Genomic DNA, 23884 nt, shown 5'->3' with positions numbered 1-23884 from the left:
AAAAATATCTATAATTTTTTTTGATTGATTGATACGATCATATCATAGCATAACCTTTTCAGGTAAGGTTTCTTTTGCACTAGATTGCATAATGAATGAGATTTAAAATTGATGAATTATCAGCTTAGAAAAGCAATGAAATGATGAAATATAACAGTGAGCTCCATCCCTTTTAGCTTTAGTAGATTCAATGAATTCAATAAAATCATAATATTGCATTAATATAACCACAGTTGAAGTTGAAAGAAGTATACTGTTTCAAGTCATGCATAGGTTTTTTCTTTCGTTTTTGTTTGAGAGCCTTTGGAACTCATCAACCAGGACAAAACAAAAGCAGTCTCAGGGTTAGTGAAGGAAGACCAAAATAATAAATAAATACAAGGGAAGAGAAGCAAACAAACAGGTAACGCTAAGAAAGAATATAGTACAGCACTAACCTTTTTTTAAAGGAATTTACAATTATAGTATAATTACGAATCCCAGCTTTTTGCCTTAGCAGCAGTAGATATTCACTCTGAAAACCCATAATTTCGTTTGTAGTGACAATAATTTACTTTTATAAAAAATGTGTATTACGTAATCGATATTATTAGGACTTCATTGATATTATAAGAATTGTTTAATATTTCCGAAAAATCAATGAAGATATGCATATGAAGTTTCATGATTGATATATGATGGCTTTCTAATTCTATATGATTTGATTATGGCATGGGTAAAGATAGGTAGATTCTAATGATGGGATGAGATGATTATCAGAATGATTGATCTCTTAATATCATATCATGAAAACCATAAACCTTAACAAATACTTTTCCTTAATTAATTAGAATACATTATATATTAAACCAGTCCATCAAACTTAGGTGTCCCTGGAGAAAGATATTTAATGTTCTTTAATATTATTTCAACACCTCATAAATTGTCATTATAACTGTTGAAACCTAAGCATAAATGTGTTTCAGTACACTTAAATATTTGTCTTCCTGTATTGATAACAATGTCAAAATCAATTAAGCTAAGATTCAATCGACGGTTAAATTTCAATTTGAACCCCAAATTTACTAAAAGTTTGTTAAACTTTTAGTATTACATTCTAATATGAATCATAAGCCAGTGGCTCTTTCTATTGTGCAGGCAAGATTAGTTGGATTAGCTCACTTTTCTGTAGGTTATATACTTATGTGGCTTTTTTTGATTGCCTCTACATCGGGCAAATTTGGTTAATTCCTTATGTTATGTGTTGTATTTGCGATAATATCATCTCTTTCGATGGAGGAGGGGGTATGCCCACGTCTATTTCTACATCTAGGATTTGACTTGTATCATTGATAATTATAGGAATTGAACCATTATGGCAAAGAAAAGTTTGATTCATAGGGAGAAAAGGCAAAAATAGGGACAAAAATTTCATTTGATTCGTTAGTCCTCAAAAAAAGAAATAAGAAAAGTTTCGTCATTAAATGAGAAAGGAAAAATTCATGAAAAGTTACAATCCTCAACCCGAAATAGTGCACCAACACGTTTTCATCAACGTTACTTTTTGACTGGAAGACCGAGAGCTAACTATTGAGACTTTGGACTATTTGGACACATACTTTGTGAAATGGTTCACGCATGCTTGTTGCAGATCAAGTTGGTAAGGATTAAAATATTCCTTCTTTTTTCTATTTATTTCTATGATCAATGAACATAGATGGGCCCCTTTACCATTCCGTATAAATAGCCTATTCTATTTGTACATATATCGAAGAGGGGCGCATTCATCTTTGTTTGTCTATTAGTTTGGTTTTTTTTTTTCATTGCGGAATAGAGCAATTTGGTGGCTCGCAAGGCTCAAAACCTTGAGGTTATGGGTTCAAATCCTTCTTGAATTAGGCAGGCTATGGTTAATTCATAATAAACTGTATACGGCCCAAACAATTAAAAATGGGATCCATTTTATCCTTTTGGGCCTATGTTGAAACTAACTGAACCTGGAGTTTGATTGTAACTTCAATAATGGGTTTGCCAGAAAAATCACAGCCCTTAATTCAAAATGAATTCCAGAAGGGAAAAACTTTACCGTTGAATTAAAATCCCAAAATCCAACTACTCTTGGGATCGGATGATGAGTTGAGGTTGCGATGAGGCTGCTCACATCAACATTCCGATCTGTGAAACACCCAATTCCAATTCCAATCCCAGACCCTAAACCCAATATCGTAAAACCATCGTTGCCGTCAGAATCGAGTGCCGTTGCAAAATCAAAATCAGAACTAAAAGCCTGGTGCGTTTACCTAATTCTTTCCACCAATCCCCCCATTAAAACCTACGTTGGTGTCACCAACAATTTCTCTCGCCGGTACCATCCTCTTTCATATATCTTCTGTTTGAAACTGAAATCCTTATTTGTGTCATTTGTTTTGGGTTAGATTGCTTTTTTTTGAGCAGTAATTGATAAATTTGTAGAAATTGCTTTAAATGTCTGCTTTGTGAATTTGGCTTCTTCTTCTTTCTTTTCTTTTTTTCTCTTTACATAAGAAAATGATTCAAAATAACTAAAAATATTAAAAATATTGAGCTTTGATAATTGCAGTTTGAAGCAACATAATGGCGAACTTAGCGGTGGCACAAAAGCATCTCGTGCTGGAAGGCCATGGGTCTGCGTCTGTATAGTTCGGGGTTTCAATGACCAAAGTCAAGGTATTTTCACTTTCTTCTACATTCATGTATTTATTACCATGAAATTTGCTAACATGATTGATTTGTTCAATTAGATTAAATACAAAATTTCTGCTATGAATATGATCTTAACATAGCTAAGCACACCTGTTGACGTTTCCTTATTTTATTTTAGCTTGTGAGTTTGAATTCAAATGGAAAATGGTCTCAAGAAAACTGCCGCGCAAAAAGAAGAATAAGGAAGCTGATGATTGCTCCCTAACGTTATTACAACACAGGCAAACAGCTTTGAATAAGGTTAAAGGTATGTTGGATTGCAGTCACTTAGAAATTGAATGGCAAATGAGTACTTCCTAATTCATAATACCTCCAATTCTTGATAATTTTCATTGTCTTCAAGATGTTGTACGAAGAGGTGTTCATCAAAAGATAGAAAATCATTGAATATGTAATACTAATTGTTATAAATGCTACAACCATTTGTAATAAGTGGCCAAAGGGAAAGCCTTAAATCATTATTGATGATGATTTGAGTAGTCCCATTTCTTGTTTTTCTTACTTTACCTTGACTCTGTGTAGATAACGTAACATTATTTGATACAAAAAGCATGTTTTTGAAGCAATATAGTCCATTCTGGACCGGTTCCGGTTGCACCGGTCGGAGTAACAAATTGGAACAATTATTTCTCTTTTTTGTACTGGTTTAAATTTCGGTATGTACCGGTTGCACCAGCTTGTTCCAACCAATTTAGGTTGCACCGGCTAGGACATTGCACATTGGACGGTGCATAAACAATGTTTAAAAATAGATAAATTATTATTTAACCAACTTTAATATTTTTTATTAATCAATTTTAAAATTTAAACTTTAATCAAGGTAAATGAGCAACTTTAAAATTTTAAGTAGAAAATTAATGAATAATAAAAAGTAAAGAATTTATATAATAAACAAACTAAAAAAAAAACAACTTCTAAATGCTTCACAAACACAACATTTTATGTATGTTTTTGTTAAATTTTCATTTTATATATTTAGTATGAGATGATCTTAGTGCAGAGTTTTTTAAATAATGTTATGGAATGATTTGTTGTTTAATGTGTGAGATGTTTTTTTCCTTGTTTACTTTAGATTTGTTAAGTGATAAAATTTAGTTTGTGAAGTTTATTGATGAGTATTTTATATAATTAATTAATATTTTTATATTTGAAATTATTTAATCAAATTCATTTAATATATTTAATATTTTACATATTAAATATTTTTAAAAAATCGGTAAATTTGAAACAGTACATTGAAATAGACTGGTACTAATACATATTGGTTCCAATAGAAAAATGGTGCGCCCATCGGACTGGTACCGACTATCTTGATTTGAAGTAGTAAAACTTGTTAGTATCATTGTCTTTTTATTTCTTTTTTCTTGTTGGAGCCATGAATCTCGCATAAGTTGTGTATTGAAGTTGATGTTATGAAACAAATATTTGTATCATCTTAAACTTGTAAACTTGTAAGGTACTTTGTGTAGGTAAAATCGTGAGGTTCCTTTGTAAGTTGACATGGACTGTTAAATTTGGTATGGATGTGCCATTGAGAATAGTGGGTTCTGAGGAGAATGCATGATGATATGAACTACATTGGTTGTGTAGTAGAGTTAGTACAGACATACAAGTGTGTGACACTATTTACGACTTATGACCGTCTTTTATTAGACAAAACAAACAGCAATGCCTGGCGCTGGCTGTGGTGCAAAGTTGGATTGACTGTTCTCTAAGTCAATTAACTTAACATAGACAATTATGCTCTTAAATGAAAAGTGACTTAAAGCTTTTTTAGACACAAAATTGCCCCACAGTTTTTCACTCTGTCAAGCTTCAGTGTCGCAACTTCAAAGCTTTGGTGTCGCGACATCCTTGACAGTGGTACACTATGTCACGGCATCCACTGGTCGATGTTGCGACATCATTGGTGTTGGCCACAATTTCTTCACATCAATACCTTTAGGGATCTCACGACCTTGGAGGCTTAGTGTACCAACATCATACCCTCGATGCCGTGAGTCACTCGACAGTCGGTTCTAGGTTGATTTCTCGTTACAGTTTTACCTCCTAGAAGCAAAGGGACTCGATGTCGCGACTTTTATAGCATTAATGTCGCGATACCTACCTTTGCTACTCAAAGATTTTGTTAGGTTCTTTATTACACCATTTTTCCAATTTGAATCTCAAAAGGAGTAAAACTAAGCAAAAACGTTTATTAATAGTAAAAAGTAAAAATCAACAAAAATATAGAAATGACACCTAAATTGCTTGAGAATAAGTTATTAGAGTTTTTTGGAGAACCAAATTTGACATATCAAATTACGGTAGATCCTAAGGCAAACAAAATGTTCTTCCAAGAGTTTGGTAACAAGGTCGTTGCCTAATCTTCTGAGTGGATAGGCGGGGTTGAACAATTGAAGGCTGAGTAGAGCAAGGTAGGCTCTCAATAGGAGCTCATGACCAATGCTAGCAATATCTTAGAGACAGGAAAGGAGGAGTTGTCCACCCAAGTTGCGAGGTATGAGAAGCGGTTGGACAAACTAAGGAAGATTTATGTAAGGGATGTGAAAAATAAAAATAAGAAGATTGAGGACTTCAAACAACAAGTGGCTAAATTGTATGAAAAATTAAGTGACGAGGTGGATAAGGTGAACCCCCGGTCGTTGAGGGTGCGGGTTTTTTACCCAAATAGGATGAAAAAAAAAATACTGAAATAGGGTGTCAGAAAAAACTTTTACCAAAATAGGTTACTTTTTCATTGGAGCCTATTAGATAGGCGCCAATGAATAAAATAATAATAAAATTTTTTTGAATAAAATATAATTTTATATTTTTTAATAATTTTTTAAAAAAATACGGGTCAAAATACGGTCAATGGGTTGGGTCGGGTCGGGTGGCGCCTATCAGGTAGGCGCCAATGAAGGTGCCTCACAGAGAGGCGCCAATGAAGGTGCCTCATAGAGAGGCGCCAATGAATATTGTAATTTTGTATGAATATTGTAATTATTTTATAATTAAATTTGTATTTATAGTTTTGGATTAGTATTTTGTATGAATATTGTAATTTTTTGTATGAATATTGTAATTTTGTATAAATATTGTAATATTATAATTTTGTATGAATATTGTAATTTTGTATGAATATTGTAATGTCGGGATATATTGTAATATTGTAATTTTTTGTATGAATATTGTAATTATTTTATAATTAATTTGTTAGTAATTTAGGATTATGTTATAAATTTTTGTGTTTGTAATTATTTAAAATTTAATTTATTAGTAATTTAGGATTAAGCTATAAGTTGTTGTGTTTAGTTTAATATTTGGTGAGTTTACATATAAAGTTTATATGTAAAAGTTTAATTAAAAGTTTAATATTTGTGTTTAGTTTATATGTAATTAAAAATCATTTTATTAAAAGTTTAATTATAATAAAATTAAAAAATCATTTTATTAAAAGTTTAATTATAACTGACTTTTTTTAATCATATAGTTGTTGTTAACTAATTTAATTTTTATATAATGTAACTTTTATATAATTAAATTTTATTTGATTTTGTATTTATTTAAAAATATTTATTGATTTTTTGAAACAAATTAACTGAATTCATTTTTTTGATTACAAAATTACAAACACAAAAATTTATAACATAATCCTAAATTACTAACAAATTAATTATAAAATAATTACAATATTCATACAAAAAATTATAATATTACAATATATCCCGACATTACAATATTCATACAAATTACAATATTACAATATTCATACAAAATTATAATATTACAATATTCATAAAAAATTACAATATTCATACAAAAAATTATAATATTCATACAAAATACTAATCCAAAACTATAAATACAAATTTAATTATAAAATAATTACAATATTCATACAAAATTACAATATTCATTGGCGCCTCTCTATGAGGCACCTTCATTGGCACCTCTCTGTGAGGCACCTTCATTGGCGCCTACCTGATAGGCGCCACGCGACCCGACCCAATCCGTTGACCGTATTTTGACCCGTATTTTTTAAAAAAAATATTAAAAAAATATAAAATTATATTTTATTCAAAAAAATTATTATTATTTTATTCATTGGCGCCTATCTAATAGGCTCCAATGAAAAAGTAACCTATTTTGGTAAAAAAATTGTCTGACACCCTATTTCAGTTTTTTTTTTTTTCATCTTATTTGGGTAAAAAACCCTGAGGGTGCCCATCTCACTATACATGTGGCATATGGACCATTTGATTTGCGAGAAGGTGGAGTTTGGGATGTGCAACTGCTTGGAGTCGTACAAAAAAAGTACTTTATCATTTCAGTACCATCCACTCTCAAGTCCCTAATCCCGAGGCTTGTATGAAGTTTCTACAAGTTGATGGGGCCTAGGAGATGTAATGTGAGTCTGCTGCCAACCTTGATGCAAGCAAGACTAATGCGGCCCAATATTTCACCTTTTTTTGTGTTTATGCTTTTGCTATTTTTTGTAACTTTTCTTTTTAATGACAGATCCCAATTTTTCTTCTGACCATGGTATTTGCTATTTTAAGGTATTAAGTTTTGCATATTCAAAAAATTTCAAGATTTGTAGTTTTCTAGATTTAATAGTTATGATCCTTAAGAAATTAAAGAGTCGGTAAGAGGCCAATTGCCTAAAACATATGTAACATTGGTGATCAAACGCTTTGAAAAGCTTATGTCTACGGAAGGCCAAGTCTTCTGAGTCGAAGGCTTTAAGAAGCGTTGAGCCTATAAAATGTGAGGTCTTTTAAGAGTCTTTTAAGAATTCTTGAGCCCATAAAAGGTGAGGTAAATTGCACAATATTTACTCTTACCAAACTTTTGGAAGATATCAGTAATTATTTACAATATATTAGTTATACATTTCATCCACATATGCCTAAAAATGTTAAATAACGTTCGACCACTCACTGTGAACTCCTATTAGCGAAGAATGTTGCTAATTCCACTATGACATGGGTTTTATTTTATATGCACATATATATAGTTCCCATGGTGGAGACAATACTATATGGAGCAATCATTTAGCTTGCATACTATTGTTTCTATGCTCAAGACTCACATAAGGAGATCACATATACTAGGGCTTGCCAAACAACTAGCGAAAATACTCTGGTTGATATATATTAGAGCTAGGGAGCTCATGCTCATGCAAACATGTTTGTGCATTTAAGAGTTGTATTAAGTTAGGGGTATATGTACACATAGTTCGTAAATATATATACATAGAGCTCGCCAATATGTGAAGCTCACACAATATACATATACTCATCCCTCATTTAGTGTGACTACACAACACTTATGGTGCTGCCAAATAAAGAAAGAGGAAAAGAAACTATCCTACTTTAGATCTAGATTCATTGTGAATCGACACGAGTGATCACAACATTTGGGAGGGCTTTCATTGGGAAGTTCCAGTTCGACTGATTCTAGGGATTGTGAGTTAGTCCATACTTATTGCACCAACTATTGATATAAGGTTTGGGTTTAGAGATATAAGGTTTGGATTTAGAGATTTAAGGATGATTCATCTTTTGTTAGAGTTGTGTGACCCAAATTCTAAGAGATTGCTTACAAGTCAAGTTAAACAAAATATATCTTCTTATTAGAAGATTTAGTATTTATGAGTATAATATATTTAGCATTCATTAACATAATATATTTGACTTTTATTAGAATTAGGTTTTTTAACCTATAAATAGATATAGTTGAAACTCCTCTTGTAATTATTCGAATTCGACATAGTGAATTTTGAATTTTCTTCTCCTCTGCCCGTAGTTTTTTTCCCGAAAGGGTTTCCACGTAAAAATTTGTGTGTTCTTTATTTTTATTTTTTTTCTTTACAATATATTGTCATTACCGACGTTTTATTTTTACACCTTTCATGGGCAGAGAGCAAGGTTTTCATAACCGGAGTGGTCGTCAACCTAGTTAGACCATCGATTCTTAGTCCAATTGTTTAATCATTTCAACCAGTTTGTTTGGTTCAATTAAATAGCTTATTAAAAAATCATAATCGAACTGGTGGTCAAATAGTCAAACCACCAATTCTCAATTTAATTTCTTCGATTGTTTTGTTTGGTTCAATTAAATAAATTATTAAAAAAATCATAAAAAAGATAAAAATGGTTCAACTAATTTTTTAGCTCGATTCAATTGTTTCGCAAGTCAACCAATCCAAATCCCTTTTTCCGGATTGATACCCTGATTGATTCTCGATTTGGCTAGTTGATCCGATTTTGAAAATAATGACGGAGAGCTATAAGTGGTCGAGTATAGTGATAGAGAGGAGAAAAGAGAAAGTATTAGTCAAGATAGAGAAAAGAAGAGTATAGTAAGTGTCTTGATCAAGCAAACTATCTTTGTCAAGTATGATCCCTCGACATGAGCTCGCTTTACTGTGGACTTGCGAGGTAGACGTTCCATGATCTTGGTTGGTGAGATCTAGTCTTAATTTTTGGTCATAGCTTATAAGTGGTTTGACAAGATAGCAGGATCGCGAGCTTTAATTGACGAAAGTTGTTGGTGAGCTCCAGAGGTGGTTTGGCGAGGTCCAACGAGATGAAAGGATAATGAGATGATCTTGGCAAGTACCGTTGAAGGGATCGTGTAATATGAGTACAACAATATGAACAACATGGTATTATATAATAAAGATAGTATTGACACTTATGACTTTGTCTTTTCTAAGACAAAACAAACCCTACCTTTCATATTAGAGATGGTTGTGATGTTGAGTCGATATAATATATCTTTTTCACTCAATATTTCAGATATTAAAATAAATATTGAGCCAAATATATATGAAGTCGACAGATGTTGAGTCTTGTGGTGGTGTGCGTCATGGATATGGTTGTTCTTAATTTTTATCTAAAAAAAATATATATTCAAGTCAACCGGCTGCATCATGCATAAAAAATGATTCTTTATGTTTTCCATCCTAATCAATGTGGAGCATGAAAAATAAAATTCCTTTTTTTCCAAAGAGAAATTTCTACTTTACCTAACCCAGCCTCATGTGTATAACATGTTTTACGCCGAGACATCAGATCTAACCAATAAGAATAAATAATCGAACTCTGGTATACTTGAAACATCTAGCAATTCAACTTCACATATTTCACTCCATATTTCCCAATACAAGTGGATTAAAGCAATACATAGAGAAGAAATATGTTGGGAGAGGAGATGAACAGCTTCATCAAGGTTTGGTTAGCAGTTTTCACATCTCTATGTTATTGCCATGCCATTGGTAAGATGGTTCCAAAAGGTCCCAAAAGACTCATTTTCCTACTCCCCATTGTCTGCCTATTTCTCTACCTCCCTCTCAATCTATACTCGCCCCATTTAGGGGGTCTTACAGCCTTTTTCATTGCTTGGCTTGGTAACTTCAAGCTCTTATTATTTGCTTTCGACAAGGGTCCTTTAAACACACGTATTTCTCTCCCACTTTTTATGGCTCTGGCTTGCCTACCTATCAAGATTCAACAAGATCCAATTAAGGAAAACCCATCATCAAAATCACAAGGAAAATCCAAGGAGGGTACTGTCAACTATGTTATTAAGGGTTTGCTTTTGGCCATTATACTATGGTCCTATAACTTCATTGAATACATACATCCCAATATTATCAAGCTCCTCTACGCTTTGCACATATACTTCTTCCTTGAAATCTTCTTGGCTATAGGGGCAGCCATGGTTCGATCCTTTTATGGGGTGGAGCTGGAGCCACAGTTCAATGAACCCTTCCTTTCAACTTCACTCCAAGACTTTTGGGGCAAAAGGTGGAACCTCATGGTGGCTAGTATCATGCGCCCTACCGTATACGAACCTACGCTAAGATTTTCGTCAGCTGTGATTGGCAGAAAGTGGGCTCCGGTACCGTCGGTTTTGTCAACGTTTGTAGTATCGGGTGTGATGCACGAGCTAGTGTTTTACTATCTGAGGCGCGTGAGTCCCACATGGGAAGTGAGCTGGTTTTTTATTTTCCATGGAATTTGTTTAACACTTGAGATTGGTTTGAAGAAGGCATTAAGTGGGAAGTGTGGGTTGCCGTGGATAGTAACGGGGCCGTTGACAGTTGGGTTCGTGTTGGGCACGGGCGTTTGGCTGTTCATTCCACAGTTCACGCGGTCAAAGTTGGATGTTAGAGCGTTTGAAGAGTACGCTGAAATTGGGGCGTTGTTGAAAAGTTATTGTGAAAAAGTCTTAAACCATATCTTTTATCACTTGTAATATTTCTATTTCTATTATTATTTTATACAAGATTGTAATTGTATTTATACATTTTTTCGAAAAAATTCAAGTTTCTAATCTTTTATTTTTACGTATTCAATCATAAATAATAGTAAATTTTAACTTCAAGGTTGGGTGTTTGTTTGGTCTGACTTTCGTTAAGAATAATGTAAAGCTTGGATTTAGAATCATGTTCAAAATTATAAATATGTATATTTATAATCAAACTTTGAAAGGGCAATTGAAATAGTAAATTTGAGGTTTTGATGATGTTTATCTTTTATTGTATTAAAAATACCATCATAATAATATTTATTATTTTTTAAATAAATTCTTTTTAATCATTTGGTGTCTAATTAATAAAATTTTCTCAACAAACACACATAGATATCTTTATTTGTTCACAAGTAAAACAAATATAATACTTACAAATACACTTTGTTTTTAATTACTATCACTTTTTTATTAATAGTAGTTTTAGGAAATACAATTCTCTATAAGGTAAGTAATACGATTGATGAACCATTCCATAACATGAAATGCTTCCTAGCACGCAATCATTACTTAAAAACTGGAGTTGTTGAAAGGACAGGAAACTATGCAAAGGTTTTAGAGACTCCTAAGCTGTTTCATTATTGGAATGTTTAAAGTATATGGTTTGTTAAAGAATATATTCCTTAATCCTTCCCCTCCTATTTAAATGGAAAGTACACTTGTATTTCTATACATAATTGACAATATTCCTTGGAGAAAATCTGTGAGTGTAACTTTTGTAAACACCTTCACTAATCTCACAATCCCACCATCCACTACCTCCTATGAATAAAGAATTGAACAAAGAATTGAACGTTTCATTTAAGACTTCTAATCTCTTGGCAAACTTAAACACCGTTCTAAATTGGAATAAATTTCAAAATTATATATGAACATTGGTCTAATATGTAAATTTATACATGAATTTTGATTCTGTACAATTTTATATATGAATTTTTTTTATTTGACCTAGTTCTCACATTATTAACACAATTATTGATATAACATTATTTTATGTTTATATATTACATACACAATTATATTTATCCGATATAAAAATAAATTGATGTATTTATTCCTTTAAATGTGTATGATTAAATTAAAATTAAACTTTCATGTATATATTTAAACCACAATCAAAGTTTTGTGTATCAAATTGAACATTAAATCAAAATTATGTATAATTTTTAAATTTATCTTCTCTAAGCAACTTTTTATGAACAATCACAACAACTATTCTACCTTTCACTTTTTTCAGCCATCCATTGCTTCCATCATCACCCCATTTGTTTTCTTAAGTTTGCCATCATCCGTTCATGACACTCTGCTTTATTGGTTTGTAATGTTTTCACACCTAAACAAAAAGCCGTCTACACTCTACAGTACTAATTAACCATATTGAAAACAAAATTTTTTAAAAAATATATCCAAAATTTCGTAGTTAAGAAATCATATTTGCCACAAATGAGAAGAGAAACATTTTGCAAAGGAGGCGTCCAGCCGATAATACAATATTACAAGTAAAGAAATAGTGGTTAAGATTTAAGACTAACTATTCCAGAACTTTCTATGGTTGCCGGCATAATCCAAACGATTTACAAAGGGTTGGAATGTGAAATTTGCATTCCATACATAAATGATGCCTTAATTAGGAGGCTAAATTAACCCCACAGATGCTACCGAAAGGATTGAATCTCAGGTTGCCCATTGATGAAACAACTTTCAATTTGCATGTTAATTAATTAATGATTAGGTTCTACAAATAATGACATGGCCATGCAGAAACAGAACAATGTAACTAGCAGCAAATCATTCCCAATTGGTCCCCTAAAAGGAATTTCAGCCAACAAAAAAGAAGGAAAAAAGAGAAGTGATAGCTGAACTAAAAGAGTCAACTCTACTCGATGAAAAAAACAGTCAAACATAGTGTCCTGAAAACTATTTCCAGTAACTGCTTTGCTTTCAAAAGGAGTATTAATGTGTAAAGGCAAAAGTCAATATCTACCAAATCCAGGAGGGGCGTTTATGCAATGGGATCAAAAGAACCAATCTATATATTCTGCAGCAGCAATCAAGAGAAGCTATTCTTTGTCTACATCCAAGGGCTTTTATCATTGCCCCAAATGTACACAAGCAAAAATGAACACATCCTCGGACAGTTTTTGCCATCTTTATCACTTATCTTACATTCTGCCTTGTCTTAATCATCCGTTTCAGAGTTGCAAGCCAAAAGTTGCATTCGTCCCACTCATTGGTAGTCAGAAGAACCTGTTCCAGAAACAGAGGTAAATACATTGAAACCACTTTCAGTTGCCACTCCTAACAATCCTGAAAGCATAAACCAACGTTCTTTTCCCACAATACCTGGATATGTAGAGCTGTCCCAAAATCATTATTGTCCAACGCCTGGCAGAGCTGAATAAGCTTATCAGAAGCATTTTTTGAAATGTCTCCACTGTTGAGTTTGGCAAATAAGGCACCTATTTTCTTTGAATTGTCTTCTATTTCACGCTTCTTGGCTGGGTTCGCACGTGGTCCTCCCAGTGCTTGAGAGGTCTCATTGAAAAGTCTAGTTAAAGTTGTGATTACAGGTTTCTGGTGGGCTGGAAACCAAACAAGGTAAAGTTATTACCAACAGTAATATGCCTAAAACATTTATATTTCTCCACCTATTAGTTCACAGAACTGCATGAACAGAGATTATTTTGGAAACAAGCATACATTTGATTGATCTTTATTTAGGAAGTTCTGATGCCGTGTAGCATACCTTCAGCCTCATTTATGTGGATTATGCAAACTTGAAGGATAACTAACTAGCACAAAGAATAATAAAAGATTTTCACAATTATCCATTTAGAAACAATTTGTTTTGTTTTGTAAATGTTCTCATAAAGGGTGATGATGAAAAGATAAACCTTAATAAACTTTCAGACAGTAAACCCTCATTCTGGAATAATCTCAGAAGTTAGGCGGACAGAGCATGCAATGAGTGAAACTCCAAAATCCAATAAACAGGTATGACATTAACATTATTTGAAATCAAGAAACTAGTAATTACCAGGTACATTTGAAGTGTCAGCAGTCTGCACAGTTGGTGGGGGTGCAGCAGGTGCTGCAGCTAGTTGTATTGATGCTGACTGCGTAAGGCTAGTAGATTGCACAGGACTCATGCCAGGTCTTTGAACAACAGGTGTGTCGGTCACTGGCATAAATCCTCTAGGTGTTGGGGTAGGAGCTACAAATTGGGGCACTTTGGGGCCAGGAACTGATCCCATTTGCAATGGGACAGGTGCAGGAGAACCAGTTCCTTGGGGAACAGGATAAGTAGGGTTAGCAGCACCCTGAAAGGCATGCAAAAATCATTTAGTATACCGATCATAGAAGAATAACTATGGCATTGAACATGAATTAGATGTAGCTATACAGACAGGATATAATTGAGAACCCAAGGCAGCTGGCTGCTGATATTGATCTGCATTTCTTAGGCCAGGAGGGTTTGAAGGAACAAAGGGTCTAACAACAGGCTGAGTGGTGCCAGGTGAAGGAGCGAAATTTCCCTGGAAGGACAAAAATATTTAGTCCAGAAACAAACTGAAAAATGAAAATAAAATGCATATAAGAAACCAAAAGACAATAAAAATTAGAAAGAGTTGTAGAGTTTTTTCCGGGTTTAAGATAAAACAAGTGACAATCAATTTTATGGAGAGCAGCAATGGAGGGTTGTTTGCACATTGAAAAACTGCCAATGCCAAGTTACCTCAGATCAATTGCAAACTTAAAGATTCCCACTTAACAGCAAAGCCATGCTAGTTATAAGCTGGCCTATTGCTGTAATTAAGATTTCATTTGGACCAAATTGTCTCTATGCATTAAGATAGCATGACAGATTAACAGTAAAATAAGAAGAAAATATTATTACAAAATAGCCATCACTTAAGAGTCTACAAAGTAGACTGCTATGCACAAAAGGATACCCAATACAGCATACCTGGGAAACATGAGGAGACTGTGTTGGCACAAAAGTATTTGCAGGTGCTGGTGGTTGAGGTCGATATGAGGGAGGAGGTACATATCCTCCATATTGGGAGAAAGAACGCTGATAATTTTCATCGTAAGCACTACTAGGAACACTTGGCTGAATTTGTGATGTAGTAGACTCCTAACCAATAACAAAAGGTAACAAAAGGCACAAAAAAAGTCATTCACAACATCACAATAATCAAGGACTGTCCAGTAAAGACACTCCTAAGATAAAAGCTAAAGGAAAAGCACCGGATATATTTGTTGCATAGGTTCAAAGACTGATCCACTTGCTAGATGAGAGTTTTCGAAAGCCGTAGATGTAGTTTCTTTCTCTGCAATAGAAAAAAGACAGATTTATCCTCAACAAGCACATATTGCCAAGCAAAAAATATAGCTAACACTTCAGTAAAGCTAATTTCATTTTAATCCTCATAAATAGTGTGTGTGAGAAAAACAACTTTAAAATAAACCAAAAAAACTGAGACACCAGAGAAAGAAGTTCTCAGTGCATCACAGGTTTAGAACTCCTAATTACAAGAGCTCAAAAACAATTTCTACCAAATTCAATCAGTGTTATTGGCACAATTAATAATTAGCACTAAATCAAAAATCCATACGTAATAGCATTAGAACCACAGCAGCAAGCATAAGCCATCTCCTGAAACACATACCAGGTTCTGTTGAAAGTGCAATACGATCTTTTAAGATAACAAGTTCAGGTGACAGCTCATCAGACCCCAAAAGCTTCAAGTACTCCATGGCTGTAATTAGAAGCCCTTGACTAGCCAATATTTCAGCATATTTCTCAACAAGCTTGCAGAGAGATGCACTATATTGCTTCTGGCCAGTTGCCAAAGCAAGGACAATGGTCTTTTCCATCAAATCCTAGAAGACAAAAATCTATTGTGGGGTTTCAGCCGGACAACTTATTCTTGAAATGTGTTTCTATGAATTGCCAACTTACCTGGAGAAGATCAACATAAGATTTCCCGTCATGTTCGGTTGTCAGGCACCTTGACCAAATCTCTACTGTTTTATCAATATTTCCCGCACATATATAACAGAGAGTTGCTGCCAGAGTATTACCAGAAGCCATTAGTTTGGAAGCAAGCGTATCACAGAGTACTGTCCATTCCTCTCTTTGGGCAAACTGCTCATCAAATATGATATATAAGTCCCATAAATAATTTGTTACTACACCACTATAAATCTAAATTACTTCCAAAATATGCACTTACTGTACAGAGGAGTGCAAGTGTTTCTTTCCATAGTTTCAAAGGCCTTCTATTGACAAGACTCATGAGATCATTGTTCACCATTGCAGAGACAACCTTCAGGTGTGGTGAATGGCTCATCTTAAGATACTGATCACATGTGCTCTCCCATAAGGAAGTACCACCAACATGAGCAATAACTAATGCATCAGCCATCTTATTGGCTGCAATGCATTGTGCAACTGCTCCCTTATAGTCACCCACCACCAAAGCACGTAGAACAGCATCATCAAATGATGGATCAGCACTTTCCTCCAGCCCATCTGATTCTTGAGGTGTTAGATCCGTGCTAGGAACTGTGCTCTCAACATGAAAATTATTTTCAGAAGTTGCAACTGGTGTATCAGCCTTGGGACTTGGAAGATTGTTGAAGAAATCCTCCCCATTATCAGCAGCAAAGGGGGTAGCTTCTTTCTCATAGCTCACTTTTTCCTCAAGGGTAATATCAGTCACACTCTGAGAGAGGTCATTTTGTACAGTATCTTTTTCTTCTGCAGGTGGGCTAAAACCAAGATGCATGAGCAACTTTGTCCTAGCTGTCCCGTCATCTTCAAACATCACCTTTAAGAATCCCCACGTTTCTCTATCATGCTGAGATCTGCACAAAATTCCCATGAACCATAAAAGCCATTAATTGGAAGGAGTAAAGAAATTGTTTGACAAAAGACAAGAAAGAAATAATTAGAATTTCTTAGAATCTTAGTTCAGATGACATACTCAGACTCTTGAGATTTCTTTTCACATAGAACCCTTAGAGAAGACCTCTCCCCATTTTGGATCGCAGATTCAAATTCAGATGAACGACTGACCAGACTTTCTTCAGCAACTAAGTTGTGCACAAAAACCTGAAAATAGCATACAGGACCATAAGATCCCAAAAAGAAGGAAGAATGTTATTCATATTCTGGTAGGTAAAAACATAAACAAACCTCACTGATATATTTACCTCTGATGACAGAGAAGTACCTACACCATGAATCTGAGGGCGAAATGAGACAACTTTTCCTCCAAATCCAAAAGATACGCCAACAGGACGTTTATACCATTTTGGTGCTCTCAAAGACACTGCATAAAATGAAATTGAAGTTGGTCAGAAAGAGAAATGTAAAGCATATATAATCTCATAAACAATAGAGTAAAGAGTAAAAACTAATTAAGCAGGGGTAGCCCACATCTGCCTCTATTGGCAGTCATCAATCATGTTTCTCCTAGACCGCCAAAAGCTAAATAGTAGAAAGGTCAAATTATATGACAAAAGGGGAAAAAATGGGTGGTTCTGCAGAAGCAAATTGAAGTACACCGAACAAACTACAGCACTCAAAATGCATGGGTCTATTTGAAGCATTACCTGCACCAAAATCGCCCTCCCCAACACTGTATCGGCTGCAACCCTGCATAACAAAGGTAAAAAGTTAAATGCAAGAAGTGCTAATGTAGAGTACAAGAAAAGAATTCTGAGAGGCAAAAATTGTTGGCAAATCAGACAAATAAACTGGCAAGAATAGTAAGCTTTAAATACTTTCCAGATTAACTACCAAAGAAACATGTCCCATCTACATGCATTAAAAGCCATCCTAAACAAATCTGTTGCTAGCGATAGGCAGATTGCATTTGTTTAGTCACACAAGTCCAACTGCTAAGAAATTTTTGTTTAACAAAAACCTAATTATGATAGGAAAGGTAACTTGGACAAGGTCACACCTCAATATTGTAAATGCCAATCTTGCCATCAAAGGAAGACGCTGATATTACTCCAGGAATCTTTGTATACCAGTGCACATCAAAGTTCCAGTTGGTACCGGCAGGCAATTCACAGACAATCTAAGCCCCAAAACAGAAACAACCCAATTCAGAATGTAATCTTTTGATAATAAGGAAGATACAAATCCAGAAGAAGTGAGGAAGCATATTAGTAATTAAGTCATTCCCCGACCTCTCCAGTCACTGTATCCCAACAAATAGTTCGATTATCTTTGGCACATGTGAGCAAATAAGAGCTGTCAGAGGGACACCATGCCATTGCAATTACACCTGCAATAGCACATGCATTCAAATATTATTATGAACTTAAAATAACACAAATCTTATTTACCTTACAACAATAAAAGACCTACAAAATAATGCATCAAACTTCTACATGAATGGGGACATGAATAACTGCCATGAAAATTAACAGCAAATGACCTAAACCATAAAATGGTCAAAGTCCTAGCTCTATCTGGGATCACTGGCACAGTTCTGACTGAGGGCACCAAACCAATCTCAAAAAACTACTTCCACTCTTGACTTTAGGTAGCTAACTATATACATATCATATTCACATATTATACGGAGTAGTGCCAGCCTGCCAGGTTAAACTGAAAGAGCATATAATTCTCTTATTAAGTACAGAAACAAACACCCCCAAAGTAAAGGTAAAATATCAGCAAGTTAAAAAAAAAAAACCCCGAGTTGCATCAACTTCTCAAGCATTATTACCTTTTGTGTGCCCTACAAACTCCTTCACCGGTGACATTATGTTCCGCATATCCCAAAGCTGCTTGCAAAAATACCAGAAATTAACAATTTCCAAACAAATGGTAATCCACATTTTAAGCAACATGAACAGGATTATTACCCTTAATATGGGTGAACCATCTTCATCTGAGGCAACAACAAGTTGGGTGGCAACATCAGGATGCCACTGCAAAACAGAACACCGCCTTCTAACTGAATCAGCAAAACTGCCATTAGAAAACCAAAAAAGATTAGGTCAAACGATGTGCAGGGTCATGATGGAAATAACATGTGGAAACAACCAGAAGTTTTTCAATTGATAGAAAAGATGAACTTTACCTTATCACTGGCTTTTGCTTCTTCAAGTCCCAAACAACTGGAAAATTATAAACATACACATTAGCTACCCTGCTAAACTTAAATGACAAGACAGTAAGTCCAGAATCCATTAATTTCCTCACCAGTTGTCCCATTATGAGAAGTTGAGGCTACTATATGTTGGACCTTACTATTCCAGGACAGATATGAGATTTCACCTTGAGCAGCAGAACCACTACCCTGCATGAAGGCCACAAAAAAACTATGTCAGATACCTCTATAGTCCACAGGTTGTCAGTTTTTTTTTTTTTTAATTTGAAAAACGGGGGGGGGGGGGGGATTTGAAACGTGAAAAGAAACAAGCAATGTTTGCTGCAGTGGAAGATATGGCAATTAGTGGAACAACAAGGGTGTGAAATGTGTTAATCCTGATTCTATACATGGCTCAGAATCAAAAGACAATGGCCATGCAATACTTTGCCACAGTGAGCAGATAGATGAAGGAGGTTTACAATTCAACAAGTTAATAATGATTGCCACAGACCTTAAGAGGCGGAAAATGAGACGGTTGTGCAGGTGCTGACAAATCCCAGATGCAGATTTCACCGTCATCAGCCCCAGATGCTAGTAAGTTTGGAGCAATGGCATTGAACTCGAGACCACGAACCTAAAAGTATGAGGAAAAGAAAAGAAGAAATATACCATGACATCTTCAAATGCTAGATGACAAATATCATATATGTCAAAAAGCTAGAGGTTTTATTAAACAAATAGACACACACAAAAAAAAAGGAATAAGGAAACTCACAGGTCCTTTGTGTCTAGAAAGACGTCCAACAATAGCTTGTTCACTTGACATAGAGCTGCGGAAATTGTTATGTTTAAACCAAATTATCATGTTGTTTCAAACCAAATAAGACAGTGCTAATGTCAAAATAAAAATCCCAAAACAAAATGAGATTGCTAAAGGAAATACAGATCAATAAATACTAATAATTGGCAAAAAAAAAACATAGGAAAATGCAAAAGTAATCAATTCCAATCACCTAGAAAAACAAAGATCATGAATGAATAGATAAAAGAATTAAATATTCTATAACACAGGGTCTCAGATAAGAATCATTTTAATCATAAATTTTCTCCAAAAAAGATGATATTCTTTTCCTTCTAGTTCTTAGTCTCTAATAAAATACAACTAGATCCAGATTAACCAGCAACCCAATGCCAACAAGAAGAAGAGTTTCTGCTCAATAACCAAATTCTTTTATAAATGATCCAGTCAAACCAACACAAAACATTCAGTGCTCATGAAAAGTGAAGCAAAACTTGGATGTAGCCTACTAAAGACAATGCCAAGATCAGGCACAACAAATTACCAGACATTTTATCCAACTTATTCCACATGGCACAATAAAGCAAGCCATTAACAGTTTATGAGGGAATTAAGTTTCGAAAGTACATCAGTCAGAACTCACTTTCAACCAACCATTCATCAAATCCAGTTATAAGAAGTAATCTAGAACTCGCAAATCATGGGCACATTATTACAATATCAAATCATGAAAAAGCTAGCCTCGAAGTAAACAAGCCCAAAAACTTGAATAACCACTTGCTGTAAATAATAAAAAATACCAAATTAACACAAGACAAAAACAATTATTGGAAATCCATATAAATAAACGCGTGAATATAAATTTGATAAGAGCTCAGTACAATCCCAAGTAGATGGAAAGCAGTCAAAATTTTCCTATCCAAACAAACATCATACACTTAAAACCTGCAATATAGCCAATTGACTTATTCTAGTGCCCAATTCTTTCACTACATGTCTAATTAACCGAAATTTAAAGTAAACTAGATTAAATCGACCGATATGTACATTTTATAGAAAGATAATAATACAAAAAGTACCGTATCAGGTTTGAGGGGTTCCAAAGATCGATATTGCCATCAACGAGGCCACCAGCAATGAGCCCGAGTGAAAATTCATCGGAACCAGATCCGTTCTTGCCCCAAGCGAGGCGGTTAAATCGCTCAGAGCTGGGGCACTCGCCTACCAAAGGAAGCTCGCGATCACCACTCTGGAAATCAAACTTGAATATCTCGAGATTCGCGGATGAGCTAAAGGACATATCCACCGCCCCAGCCATTGTCCCCGCTGCCATGTAGGGAGCGTCCGGCGCCATTGCCACTTGCGCCGATCTGTTCACTCCTTTTATACACGCCATTAGATTAAAAGCAAATTTTACGGTACGTTAACCTCCCAAAATACCTATCAAATTATATATCGATGCCGCGAGAAATAAACAAAGACCGATAGCAATTATCGGCACATATGTGAATTGATACGGAAGAAGTTCAAAGAGAGATATGATTTGGATTAATATGGTGAGAATTTGAAGGATTAGGGTTTTGATCTAATTTCGGGAATTCAGAAAGAGGGAAAAAATACTATGTAGTGAGGTTTCCTCTTTTTTTTTTTTTTTTTTTGAGGGGGGGCGATTTTCTGAATTTTGTTTTCTCTTTTGACTGATTGCTGGAGGAGAGTGGTAAAGTGGTAATTTTATGAATGGTTTCTTTTTATTTTGGTTTTGTGCTGCCGCTGCTGTGGTCGTTCTTTTATGTTCTGTTCGAGTAACGAATGTCTATAACTCGGACAAAGGATGGAATTGTGAGAGCGCAGATCATTATAGGAATTAATTCCACCAAACGCCTATAAACTTTCTTCCACATTTTAAAATATTCCTGAATTTCATTCAAATTGAAATTTCAAAATATCAAAATTGTATCCAGCAGCTTGTTTTCCAATTCTATCCATCAATTTAAATGTTAAACATCAATTTGGATGTAACATTAAACATATTTAAGATACATAAATAAGGAGATAATGCGCTTCAACCACTTAAACTTACGCCCTCTTACTACATTGAGAATAATGTCGATAACAATCAAACTAAGATGAATATGTATATATATAATATAATCCACATATTTTAAATATTCTCCTTATCAAATTTGAGCTGACAATGATATTTGGTTCAAGGGATGTAAGATGAATGTCGGGTATGTTACTTACATTGCCCTATTTAATTCTTTTGGTTAAAATATAAGATTATGTAGATACATGTTTTACTAAATTATTCTTGTTATAAAATTTATTTATTTTAGCAAGTTTAATTCTTTTAATTTTTTTAGCCTCGACTTTCATAAAACTATGATAAAATTTGATTTTTTATTATAATTTATATATTAATAAGTAAATATATGATGTTGAAATAATTTTATAAATCATAGTTAATATACTAAAAAAATTTAGAGTGAATATAATAATTATAACTTTTAAGTATGACATCTATTGTTTTGCTATTGAGTCTTGTTTTTAATTGGATTTAAAATTTTTTTTAAAAGATGAAATTGATTAAAATAATAAAACTAAATGATAAATTGATCCAAATTAAAAAATAACACCTATAATCTAAGATAACTTAAGGAATGAGTGGTATTAATATTACACTCTATATTACTAGATGATTGAAATGTTGAAAATTGAAATAATATAATCTTATTTTAAAATGTAAAATTATAGGATATAATGTTACATTCGGTGAACCAAACGCATCCTTAATGCTAAAACTAATTATATTGATATTTTAAGGATTTGATTAGAAAATTTCAAAATTTAGAGATTAAATTTAAAATTTGAGTATGACTCAGAGATGTACGAAGCAGTTAAGACTAAATATTAAGGATAACACGAGTGATACCTGCAGTGAAGAAAGACATTGGTTTTCCAGCAAATCAAATCAGAACACGGCAAGTGAATCTACAATCTTTACCTTTGACTATTTCAACGCAAAAGACTAAAAAGACCCTAGGTTTAGTGAAATGAAATCCGAAAAGAAAGAGTTCTGTCTGGTTTTCGTAGACTATTTTTCTTCCTTATGCTTATACTGTTAGTGGGAGGAAATTTTGTTAAAGATGGAAATTAAATTGTGTATTTTAACGGTAATAAAAATATAATTTAATTAGTTTAATATATTTTTATAATTTTTAAAGAATTTTATCAAATTTTTATTATTTTTAAGAAGTAAAAGTGTAATTTTAATATTATTAATTTAAAATTTTATAAATAAAAAAAATCTAAATTTAAATTTTACCATTTTAGGGGCATGTCCCTAAGTCTCTAGTAAGCTTCGTCAATGTATATCCTCTCGTTGAAATGAATTTATTTATGTCGTAAATTTTAGTTTCTTTACCTTTTAATTATATAAAAATAGTTAAATTTCAATTGTGGTCTTTTTACTATGTTGAAATTTGAGATTTGATCTCTATACTTGATATTTTTATATAATTTGGTACTTCAACGTTTATAATATCATTAATTAATCTAAATATTTTATTCTAATTAAAATGTTGACGTAATTTAAAGAATCGTTAACATCGTTAAATTTTTTGTTAAATTCAAGTCCACTATAATTCTATTTTTCTGACATGATTATTGAGTGAGTACTTTTTAAAAATTTAGAATGTCACACCAAGAAATTTAAATAAAGAATTTTAATGGTGTTAACAATTGAACTTAAATTTTTAAATTCGAAAAATAGAGTGACTAAATTCTTAAAAATAAAAAATTAAGAATTAATATACAGATTGTACAAAAAACTTAGTACATATTGTAACTTTTAAATTTTAACTATTTAGTCCAAACTAATTAACTTAATGAAAAACATGGGTCAAAAATCGTACTAATTAATATGTAAAGTTTAATT

At 33.4% G+C, this 23884-nt stretch overlaps 3 protein-coding genes across 4 annotated transcripts; 2 read left to right on the top strand and 1 right to left on the bottom strand.

The window, feature by feature from the left end:
• Positions 1-2024: 2024 nt before the first annotated feature.
• On the top strand, positions 2025-3227 carry LOC107918843 (structure-specific endonuclease subunit slx1). Of its 2 annotated transcripts, none has more exons than XM_016848434.2 (3): positions 2025-2269; positions 2579-2685; positions 2840-3227. In XM_016848434.2, exons 1-3 carry the CDS (start codon positions 2127-2129, stop codon positions 3019-3021), a joined length of 432 nt encoding a protein of 143 aa, XP_016703923.1. In that variant the 5' UTR covers positions 2025-2126; the 3' UTR covers positions 3022-3227. The 2 variants fall into 2 exon arrangements, with proteins under 2 accessions (XP_016703923.1, XP_016703918.1); XM_016848429.2 differs by having other exon boundaries at positions 2025-2344.
• Positions 3228-9802: 6575 nt separating this feature from the next.
• LOC107916151 (acyl-CoA--sterol O-acyltransferase 1) lies at positions 9803-11025 on the top strand. The gene has a single exon (XM_016845309.2). It carries the CDS (start codon positions 9910-9912, stop codon positions 10969-10971), a length of 1062 nt encoding a protein of 353 aa, XP_016700798.1. The 5' UTR covers positions 9803-9909; the 3' UTR covers positions 10972-11025.
• A 1857-nt stretch (positions 11026-12882) lies between these two features.
• LOC107916161 (protein transport protein SEC31 homolog B) lies at positions 12883-21726 on the bottom strand. Its single transcript, XM_016845316.2, has 21 exons — positions 21027-21726; positions 19924-19978; positions 19660-19782; positions 19259-19355; positions 19137-19173; positions 18919-19024; positions 18780-18837; positions 18235-18332; positions 18003-18122; positions 17650-17692; positions 17248-17366; positions 17019-17146; positions 16266-16899; positions 15992-16177; positions 15699-15912; positions 15277-15359; positions 14993-15163; positions 14433-14561; positions 14063-14345; positions 13369-13607; positions 12883-13272 (listed from the first exon to the last, which is right to left on the bottom strand). The coding sequence occupies exons 1-21, from the start codon at positions 21341-21343 to the stop codon at positions 13183-13185; spliced, it is 3330 nt and encodes a 1109-aa protein (XP_016700805.2). The 5' UTR covers positions 21344-21726; the 3' UTR covers positions 12883-13182.
• Positions 21727-23884: the final 2158 nt, after the last annotated feature.

Source organism: Gossypium hirsutum, chromosome D08, assembly GCF_007990345.1.
Source record: "Gossypium hirsutum isolate 1008001.06 chromosome D08, Gossypium_hirsutum_v2.1, whole genome shotgun sequence".
NCBI classification, from domain to species: Eukaryota; Viridiplantae; Streptophyta; class Magnoliopsida; order Malvales; family Malvaceae; genus Gossypium; species Gossypium hirsutum.
This window is presented reverse-complemented; position numbering and strand designations above follow the sequence as displayed.